The sequence below is a fragment of the Sinocyclocheilus rhinocerous genome, unplaced genomic scaffold (genome assembly GCF_001515625.1).
Source record: "Sinocyclocheilus rhinocerous isolate Xijiao unplaced genomic scaffold, SAMN03320098_v1.1 scaffold1001, whole genome shotgun sequence".
Taxonomy (NCBI): Eukaryota; Metazoa; Chordata; class Actinopteri; order Cypriniformes; family Cyprinidae; genus Sinocyclocheilus; species Sinocyclocheilus rhinocerous.
This window is the reverse complement of record NW_015666593.1, coordinates 59,491-70,844: the sequence shown is the minus strand read 5'-3', so window position 1 is coordinate 70,844 and position 11,354 is coordinate 59,491. Positions and strand designations below refer to the sequence as shown.

The following is an 11,354-nucleotide window of genomic DNA, read 5'->3' as shown; positions in this document are numbered from 1 at the left end:
CACACACACACACACACACACACACACACACACACAAATGTTATATTTTTCCAGCAATTGTTAGGTTTTATTTCTAAATAATATTTTTAATTATAAAAATAATATTTTTAATTAAACAGGGCTAAAAGTCAAGGACAGTAGTACATTACAAAATTATGGGATACGTTGTAAAACATTAAATTTAGACTAAATGTAAACTAATGTATGTCATTTCATCACACAAATGGCAGTATATGGGATTTTTTAAACCATATTGAAGTTTCCAGGTATGTTCCAGATACTCATTGACTGTTTTTCCTTTACTATCCCCTCCAACATTTAAAATAAATACAAATATTAATTTTGTGATTAAATGCATAGGCACAGTTTGTGTTTGTCTACAAAATTAATTGTGTAAATAAAAAGCATTCTTTTAACTGCTAGAGTACATGCGGCCTGCCAGAGTGTTTTATGTTATTTATCATTCACTAATCAGTGGTGCGATGTGTGCTCCCGGCGCCTATTTATACTATAGTTGCACCGGTAGTGACGTCATGGCTGTCGCCGGCCAACGAGTTGGTGTTTTTTCAATGTATGCTTCAGACACGGGTCACGACGAGGCGTTCCCCATAGCGACCCCTAGAGGACGCAGTGTCTCGTTCCCTACTCAGGGAACCATGGTTACATAAGTAACCTGAGACGTTAGCACACATTTTAATAAATGATTTGACTTTTCTATCCATCAGATTCTTTTGTTATATTATTATTTTCAACCATCAACTATTATGACAGGCATGACATTTCAATCCAATGCACCTGCGTGCTGCTCTGCAGTCAGTTTATAGGACACTTTTCAGAGAATAACAGCACTGAATATCTCAGCATGCAATTGCTTCAAAACCACAGACCACCGAGGTGGTTTACACTTTGTGATCTTTTGCATTATAGTTTCCATTGTTTTTAGTACAATACTTAACCTAGCAACAGCGATTAACAGTTATTTTTTCATCACATTATGTTTAGCCCCAAAAGAGTTCAGACTCAGACGTGGTTGAATTCTTGCATTCAACTCTCACAGCATATCATAGGCTTCATTTCAGCGTCAGCGACTCAAAGCTAATTGGGAATTCTGCTCACCTGAGCTATGAATGACAAGCCTGGAAAACAGGCAGAAGTGGACAGCTGGTAGATGAGCTCAGTGTGCATTGATTAAACCAACACACATCTTATTTATCACAAAAGTACCAAACACACATAATTCTTTGCTTCTCAAGCACCTGTTCTTTCCACATGGGACACAACAAGAGCAATCCTCCTCTGCAAACATAAGATCAAGATCTTAAGGTTCTGCCTGGTTAAGGCTGGTACACATGCATTATAAGTATTTCAGGTATATTTGCTGTTTATATGAAGAATGCAGCTGTATGTAATGCTAATGTGACATTTGTGCATGAACGAATACGATCAATTCCACAAAACTATATAGTACATTAACAAGTACATTAGTGCATTACATTAGTACATTAACATGAACAATAATAACATTAAAGGGGTCATATGATGCGATTTCAATTTTTCCTTTCTCTTTGGAGTGTTACAAGCTCTTGGCGCATAAAGAAGATCTGTAAAGTTGCAAAGACTAAAGTCTCAAATCCAAGATAGTTGGTTAATCAGAGCACACCTCGCTTTTCAGACCGATTAGTTTTGTAAAAATCGACGCGTTTCAGAAAGGCGGGGCATAGAGGAGAAACAATAATGTACAGTATGTGGAAAATAATGTGTTTTTTGAACCTTAAACCGCATAAACACATTTCATTACACCAAATACACAAAATAATGTTCTTTTTAGCAGCATCATATGACCCCTTTAAATTAAATTAAATTAAATGTGATCATATATGTTATTTTCATTAACAATAATAACATTAATTGTAATTGTTATTAATGTTAGTGAAAATAACATACAGGTATGTTATGCATATGATCACAAAAATACACTGGGAAATTTATATGAATATATATTGTCCCCTTCCTAAATTTTAAATGCAATGTTAAAAATGCAGTTTAAACTCAGGAAATAATTTGGAGTTTAAAACACATTCTCAATTCTCAACCACGATGATTAGCATTTTGATGCGGCTAAAAATGTACAGTAACCCATTAGTTAAAAGCCAGTGTACCCAAAAACAAAATCTCCTCTACTCTGTCTGACAGTATGGTGCTGGTGTAAAGGCACAGCAGGACACTTTTGCTCTCACATAAAATGTTCCCTCCTGACTCTCTAAGCCCATCCCACCAGACAAATACATGGGTTTTATTTCCAGCTGAATTATTAGACGCAAGGTCACATGTAGCTATATACCTGCATGAGCAGGGTCCTGTATACTTAACATAGAGATAAATTGCACTTGTGCTCACGGTAGAAGACTTGATGACAGATGAAAGCTATTATAGCTTAATTAAATTCAGCACTTTTAGCAAATTTATCTTTATGCGAGAGCCATATGTTTCATAACCTCACATGTAATACGAGCAGCGTAGGAGAAGTGGCATGTCGCTGCGACCATGCTCATTTGCGGGGAAGGGGAATGATGCAACAGTCGAGGACTATTGATTTCACCAAACCTGCAGGGGTAGTAATGCTATTTGGATTTCATATGCAAGCCTGTTGCATTGTGGATTTCTTGCCAAAACAGGTGCTGATATTGCTTTTGATATAGGTGGTCCTTGGTTTCCTCTGTTGGGCACAGATGTGTCCTGGTATTGCGTTTTTAATAACTGGCTGTCAGTCTGAGCTTTGCCCCTACATTATGAAGGGCTTCTTAACGGGGGGAAAGGCTAGAGCGATATTAAAGGCTTTCAAAAGCATGTATACTCATACACAACCACCTCACACAAAAGCACTTCAGGTGCACTGAATCTAAAATTGCCATACAAAATCACGCATGCATCGCTGCAGTGTTGAGAATGCAGAAAAGAACATTCATAAACTGATATGTCGCCTCTGTTTTCCTCCTTGCGATGCAGCATCCCGTAAAACTTCCTTTGCTTGTGGCTGCATAAGTATATGGCTTGTGCTTGATGGTAGTGACTTAGTTTTGAGTGGACCTGCACTGAGGGGGCCAGAGGGTTCTCCTCCCACCATCTGGACAGTGCCGAGCCTCTCGCTGTCCCTGAGCTACAGTTACTGACTTCATTAGATTTATTAGGTCAATGAGCCCCCTGCCTTGGGTTGAGAACTTGACAGATGTGCCACTACTCAATGCCAAGATGAAGCTAAAGAAGAGGATGACATCTGACTCTCATAGGTTGGGAGAAGCACACACACACACACACACACACACACACACAAAAAAGCTCATAACATAAAATAACTGAAAATAATTGACAGACATGCAGAATATTTTATTATAATATATTATATTATATTACATTATTATTATTATTATTATATAGAATTTGTAAGTCTTTGTAATGATCATCAAGGCTGCATGTATTTGATAAAAATACATAAATAAAAGAGTATATTGTGAAATATTATTACAATTAAATGACTATATTACTAAAATTAAAATTACTAAAATTAAAATGAATATATTTTAAAATGTAATTTATTTCTGTGATAGCAAAGCTGAATTTACAGTAGTCATTAAACTCTTCAGTGTCACATGATCCTTCAGAAATCATTCTAATATGATGATTTGGTGCTCAGTTTTTTTTTATTACCAATGAAATGTTTTTTTTTTTTTTTTTAGGATTTTTTGATGAATAGAATGCTCAAAATGACACCATTTAATTGAACTGTAAGTTTCAGAGGATGATGCAATAATGTTTGAAAATATTTTTTATGTACATGCTTTTGTTTATATCTTTACCTCCTAATTTCAGGCAGGGTTATTATTGTTAACTAAAACTAAAACTATTATAGTTAGCTAAATAAAACTAAAACCACCTATAAAAAATAAAATAAATAAACTTAACTTAACTTATTTCAGATTGTTGCCAAGGCAACATTTCTTAAAGTACTAAAATAACTAAAACTAAATAAATTAAATATTTAAAAATATATAATATTAAAATAAATAAATAAATAAAAAAGCGAAAAAACTAAAAACAATAAAATTACTAAAAACTTAAAAATTAATTCAAAATATTCACATAACATATAATAGTATGTCAATGATACTAAAATAACACTGATTTCAGAGGCCTGCCATACGCCACTAGTTATACATTTTGGAGCTGTAGAAAAACCCAAGTTTCTGTAATATGTGCTGCCTACAGGCTTATTGTTGGTCCTTTTTTTGTTGCTTTGAAAGTAAAATGTCATTTGGATCACGACTGAAAAGGTCACGTTTCGGTGCTTGATGGAGCACTATGCTTTCCCATGAGTCATGTCGAGAAGGAGATGGCAGGATGTACTCACAGATATTGGCAGTACCCTTGGGGATGGGCAGGTAGGAGCCCATGCTCCATGCTCGGCCCTGGTAGTGTCTCTTGCAGCGTGCGCAATCCGGCCCCGTAGTGTTGTGTTCGCACTCGCACCCCAGCTTCCCTTTGTCAAAAACACAGCTGTTGGCATGGAGATTGCACTTGCACCTAGCAGGATGAAGAACAAAATATCATAACAAATGGCAAATATCAGCCCAGGCTACCGTTTCTATGTTGGTGGTGTGAACAAAGAACCAGCCGCAATGTTTGACGTCTTATCCGAATCTTAATATTCATTTCTTTTGCGATGCGTTCGGAGCCTCTTTGTGGCATATCCATTACAAACACCAACCTTTAACGTTGACTTCCCATGATGCTGCGGAAGAGAGCTTCATTATGCCGTTAAAAACAGAGCTCATTTAAGTGTGCCCCTGCAGAGAAACTGAATAGAAGCGTGGGTCACATCTGTGACACAAAAGCAGAATGAAAGCCACTCAGTGGTTGGGCTTTAACATTGAAAAAAAGGAAAGAATAAAAGAAGTGGAAAGTCTATCTACACTAACAGCACCTCTTCAAAGTTCCTCTGATGTCTGCTGGGAAAGAGATTTTGACAGAGTCACTGTTGTTTCAGAGTATTTCGAGAGCATTGAATGTAAGAGAAAATCACGGTTTGCTTCAGGATGCTTTCCATGAATTTTATTTTATGGGAAGATGCATACACTGGCTTTTCGAAGTTGTAAACAAAACAAAGATTATTGGAGTGCACTTTACCAGGAAATACTATTCCAGTTTTTCTAAATTTCATGTTTAATTTATTGTTTGTGAAATTTACTAGCAATTTCTGAGTGAAATTAGTTTCTACACCAATTTTTTATTTTTTTCCCCAGTGCATGTGTATATGATTATCTTAGCTGCCACTCGAGATGAGTGGTCTCACTTTCCATATCTAATCTAAATATAATTTGCAGTCATTGATTTTGCCAGGAGACAAAAGGTTACAACCGTGTTGTGTACTTCTGACCTCCACCTCCTTGTGTGATGGGCAGCGGTTAATGAGATCATTGAGCATTCAGGATATGCGCCACTAGTTATACATTTTGGAGCTGTAGAAAAACCCAAGTTTCTGTAATATGTGCTGCCTACAGGTTATTGTTGGTCCCTTTTTTTGTTGCTTTGAAAGTAAAATGTCATTTGGATCACGACTGAAAAGGTCACGTTTCGGTGCTTGATGGAGCACTATGCTTTCCCATGAGTCATGTCGAGAAGGAGATGGCAGGATGTACTCACAGATATTGGCAGTACCCTTGGGGATGGGCAGGTAGGAGCCCATGCTCCATGCTCGGCCCTGGTAGTGTCTCTTGCAGCGTGCGCAATCCGGCCCCGTAGTGTTGTGTTCGCACTCGCACCCCAGCTTCCCTTTGTCAAAAACACAGCTGTTGGCATGGAGATTGCACTTGCACCTAGCAGGATGAAGAACAAAATATCATAACAAATGGCAAATATCAGCCCAGGCTACCGTTTCTATGTTGGTGGTGTGAACAAAGAACCAGCTGCAATGTTTGACGTCTTATCCGAATCGTAATATTAATTTCTTTTGCGATGCGTTCGGAGCCTCTTTGTGGCATATCCATTACAAACACCAACCTTTAACATTGACTTCCCATGATGCTGTGGAAGAGAGCTTCATTATGCCGTTAAAAACAGAGCTCATTTAAGTGTGCCCCTGCAGAGAAACTGAATAGAAGCGTGGGTCACATCTGTGACACAAAAGCAGTTAGCTGCCACTCGAGATGAGTGGTCTCACTTTCCATATCTAATCTAAATATAATTTGCAGTCATTGATTTTGCCAGGAGACAAAAGGTTACAACCGTGTTGTGTACTTCTGACCTCCACCTCCTTGTGTGATGGGCAGCGGTTAATGAGATCATTGAGCATTCAGGATATGCTACACCTCTCTGGAGGGTTTGTGTTCGGTATGATATCAAGGCAGTATTTGTTTTTTTGCAATGCGTTCAAGGAGGACTTTTGCTCTTTGGAGAACCGCGGCGGTGAGGATATGTGGCTGCCTCCTGCTGTGAACTCGAGACAGACGTGTTACAGAAATACATCCATTCCAATTGACTTTCTACTTTTCGTGACATTGCGCATAAATGATTAATAACTGCGAGAAAACAGTGGAACAAAACCTCTAATTTCAGCTTTCATGATGGTCTATTTAACATCAAATGGAGCTACAGTAAGTGCTTTCGTCTGCATTGACTTTGATGGAACCATTCAATATCGTCGTTAAGTTAGGCGATTTTTCCAATAGAGCATTCGGTATTATTACGCAGTGAACTTCTGTGTGTGTTTTGACATTAATACGTATAGGCTACTTTCCAATTTCAGCATTACGGAAGTGCACGTATTCATCGCCTCTCTGGAGTATCATAAAGGATAGTCAATTAAATCTCTTCCATATCTCTAATTTGTGGATGTATCTAACCGTCCTTCATCTAGATAGTAAAATTCCCTAAAGTGCTGTGCTTTGAGATCTGACCCTCGGGTTAATTAAAAACCAGCCGAAACTGGATCATCAAGCCGATGTCACGAAGTTCAGTGTATCTGCGGCGCAGCGGCGAGGGACGTGATGCTTTTGCTGTTGGCATTGTCATATTGAAATTGGAGGGACCGTTGAATATCATTCCGCAGGTGCCGCTGGGAGAACGCCTGGCACAGCAACCATTTGTGCTGGCAGAAAGATGAAAATCCATTTAATAATTCTTTATTGGCCTTTTTTTCTCCTTGCTCTCCCACAGTGGACTTTGGCCATTATCTAAGAGTGGCACCATCCAGTGACTCATTTAACTCCACTCTCTTCCCTCCTGTTATGAATCGAGGACATAAGTGTTTTGGTTTGCGCACTCGCTCTCTAAAGATATGGCTTAGGGCGTTATACTGAGCAGCATTGTCTGTGAGGTGTAGTTCTTAACTCATATTCATGAATTTTGGCCACAAAGGGGCTTCTTTTCACTATTCGAATTAATCTGAGGAATGGTTTTGAATAAGAATAATATACCCTTCTTTTTTAGCTTTTTAACAGAAGACGTGTATGGCTTACATTATAGAATCAAATGATGCAATGCTCTCTAAACGTTAGCCCTCACACAGAGGCGTCTATACTCCCATGCCCCATTACTATGAAACATAGCAATGTCTGAAATATATTGTCTGTCTTCAGAGGAAGTAGAAGGCATACTTTCATGTCAGTTCCTCTTGTTATGTTTCACCCTGACCTTGGTTTCTCCTGGAATGTGTTTTCCTTCAGAAGTCTCTCCCATTTTCCATTTTCTCTATGTTTGAGTTCCCTATAGCTCAATGCACAGTATTTGTGAGACCACCCACTACTAGCAATACATCCTTTGCAATTGCAATATTTAAAATATTAATATATTTACATTAAACTACATAACATTGCATTTTATATAATTTGACTCTGTAAGCTCTGCTGTCTTTATGCCAAGGTATTTGTATTTAGCATCTGATAGTTTCTTTTGTTTTATGTTTTATGTTTTTGTATTTTCTTTTTTATTATGCTCCATGTCTCATAAAGAATAATTCCAGTGTGGTAAAGCAAATAACAAAAACTATGGCGTGGCAATTTCTCCATTATTGTTATTATGCTTGAATACCATAAGTTTATTGCTGAAAGGATGCATGTTATCTTGTAGCGTTATTACTTAATGGCTTCTGCAAATGAGACTAAATAAAAATGTTCAAGCTGATGTGTATCACAGGCTCATCGCAATCCTGCTGTTTACTATCAATTGCCAGCCTTATTTTGTATTGTTTGCAAATGCCTAAGGCTATGAAGGCTGTGATGTGAAGTCTTATCAGGCAAAGCTAATTGTTCAAAGATGAGATCATATTACCTTTGGATGTAAGTTAACGGTGCACTCAGTCATTTTTACCTCATTAAAAGTTTTGCCCAAAGAAATGACTACTTTTTTAAATGATAAATATATATTAGAATAAAAGCTGTTTATTTTACATGAAGCAGGTCATCTCATAGGAAGATCACATGACCATGTGACCATTCACTAATGTCTATCCCAGGGGTGTCAAACTCAACTCCTGGAGAGTTTAGAATCAACCCTAATTAAACACACCTGATCCAACTAATCAGGTCCTTCAGATTTGAAAACAACATGGTATATGTGTTGGAGCAGGGCTCCGGCCCTCCAGGAATTTAATTTTACACCCTTGGTCTATCCTGAGCTGTGACAACAGCAGTGGCCTAATTTATATGTTGTACGCAATAAATTTGACTCAGAACATATAGTCAGAATATATAGCTGAAGTAAAAAAAAAAAAATTGATTATTTTAATTATTCTGAATTCATAACATTGATGATTTAAAGATTGCTCACTGTAACAAACATTAGTCATGCAATTTAAATGTGTAAATCTTAAAAACTGAATGACATATATTTTCAGGAGTGCATACATGTTCACTGAAACAGCAAGTAGAACTTAAATATTTATGAGAGATATTAGAATAATTTTTGGCATGTCCTGTAAGTAAACTTTACCAGTATCTGTGAAAGTCATAGGTTTACGCATGCTGTTTGACCCCTGGAAACTTTCTTCAGGATTAGAGAGTCTTAGATGTCTTTGTAGTGAGAAGCAGACTTGGACTCCAAATGTAAACTAGTGGAGGCACAGAGACATCTGACAGCCATCTCATCAAAAAGGAAGGTGAGAGAACGCTGTACCTGTCTGTCTTCCCGAACTTCACAGATGTAGCTGAAGGTTTGTTCGCTTTTGTATGTCAACCAAACTTAGTTACTCTCGACATCTGCCCTAACTTTTTTTGTTGAGCATCAACTGTGATGTGACCCGTATCAAGAGAAGTAAACACAGCATGAGTGAAGACGGGAGAAGTGGAAATGTAAATGTGCAGAAGGAAAAGGAACAAATTTAAAAGTGAGAATCTCGTCAACAAAATTGCTGAACAAAAACGCAAAAGCATCGAAAAATTATTTTCCTTGTTTCAAACAATCCAATCATAGTCAATAATGTCGACCCGCTTTGAGCTGCTTGAACTGAAGCTGAACACCGAATGAACACAGTAAACTGATCAGTGCTCACCCAAATGTATCCTTTACATATGAGAATAATCAGATATAGGCCCTATAAGAAACACAATACTTTAATTTGCTTCTGCACAAAATGACACAAATGCATCAAATTTGAATTTTTAGTTACATGCTAGTATATAGACACGTTGTGAATGCGCTCTTTCCATAACAATCTACTAAAACACAGACAATTAATAACTAAAACAGAGAGAATTATAAATAAAGGCAAGGGGAAAAGACACTGTATTATTTTAAATATTAAAGTATTTTGTGTCTTTTTTTTATGAGGGACATATGGACACATCAGTATTTTTAGATTTGTGGAGTAAAAATTATATGTTTCATTTTGAAGTAAACTAATAAAATAAAATTAGCCTTGGGGTAAGAGTGCCATGTTGTTACTAGTGTTATCATTTTTAAATTCATTAGTTATTGTAATTAATGGAGTTATTATTCAATATTTCCATGAATTAGATGTACATTTCAGACATCTTCGGACTCATTAAAACCAATAGTCTAATTGAGTGAAACTGTTTAATTTGAATTCATAGTGTTGCTATTATGACTGTAGTAAATCAGCTCAACAGGGAAATATTTATGACTAATTATAACTGGTAATGATTAATAATAAATATTTAGATTAGATCTTCGAATTAACTGTAGCAGAATCAATATTACCATTACTTGATCTGTCCGTCTTACCTATAGGTGAACAAAAATGGCTAGAATACAGAAATTAACTTGTTGTTAAATGATTATCATAATTAAATGAATTCAAACACTGTTTAAACTAAATTTAAATAAACGAGTGGTAAAGTTAGAGAGAAGAGGGGGAGAGAACCCTGACTGCCGAAAAACAAACTCAAGAAGAGAGTCTTGAGAGTCTTGAAGGTGTCGTCTCATAAGAAAGATTTTCTGAGCAAAGATAATTTTTTGCTAATGCCTTTTGAGGGTTTCTATCCACCCCCCACCTTTGGGTGTAATAGCCATTACCAGGTGTGAATTTTTGAGCGGGAGAAGTTTCCTTTGTCTCCCTTTATGGCCCATTTGCATGTTTTATGGCCGGTCTGGAATTGGTGCAGTTTTAACCCAAAATATAGTACAAATCTTATGATGCGTTTCACAATCACATACTGTACGTCATTGTTTGAGGAATAAAGAGCAGATAATATTGATACCAAGAAAGAAACATTTAGAATATATTGAACCAGAGATACATTCATACACCTGAATATCAGTGTTTAGGGCTTTAACTAATACAAATAACGAGTGGTAACTCAGCTAATCTAATAGGGAAACGTACAAACAACACATGCAATATACCAGATATATTTGTAACTGCTCAATTATTGTCTAAACAGAGTAAAGGTCTTTACGTGTGTGTGTCTGTGTGTGTGTGTGTTATTTTGCTTGGTCAGCCGGGCCCATTGGTACCTGGCATCGGGGTCATTTACATCTCTTTGGAAAGTGTTTGAAATCAGATGGGGAGATGATAGTGAGGAACCATTTGGCAATCTAGCCCCCATATAAACGTAAAGTCTGTGACCAGGACTGTAATTTATATGCAAATGTCAAAGGCTAAAAGGGTCTCTTAAGCCATAAAACCCCAAAGATCATGCATGATTCTACGCAGACACTACATGACATATATTAAATTAAAATATGAGCAATTAAATATGTATATATTTATATTTCTGTATATAAATAGAGTAAATTTACCTTTCAGATAAATCTCTTACTGGGATTCTGACTGGGATCTGATAACTAAACAGTCAAAATAGAGTTTTTTTATTATTATTTTACATTAACAACACTTTATATAT

At 36.8% G+C, this 11,354-nt stretch overlaps 1 protein-coding gene across 1 annotated transcript in view; it reads right to left on the bottom strand.

Moving 5' to 3' along the window:
• Positions 1–11,354, bottom strand: part of LOC107732954 (netrin-G1-like) — a 64,647-nt gene that overhangs the window by 9,332 nt on the left and 43,961 nt on the right. The window contains exon 5 of the mRNA XM_016544426.1: positions 5,698–5,870. Within this exon, the coding sequence (XP_016399912.1) occupies positions 5,698–5,870 (173 nt within the window). The remainder of the gene's footprint in view (positions 1–5,697; positions 5,871–11,354) is intronic.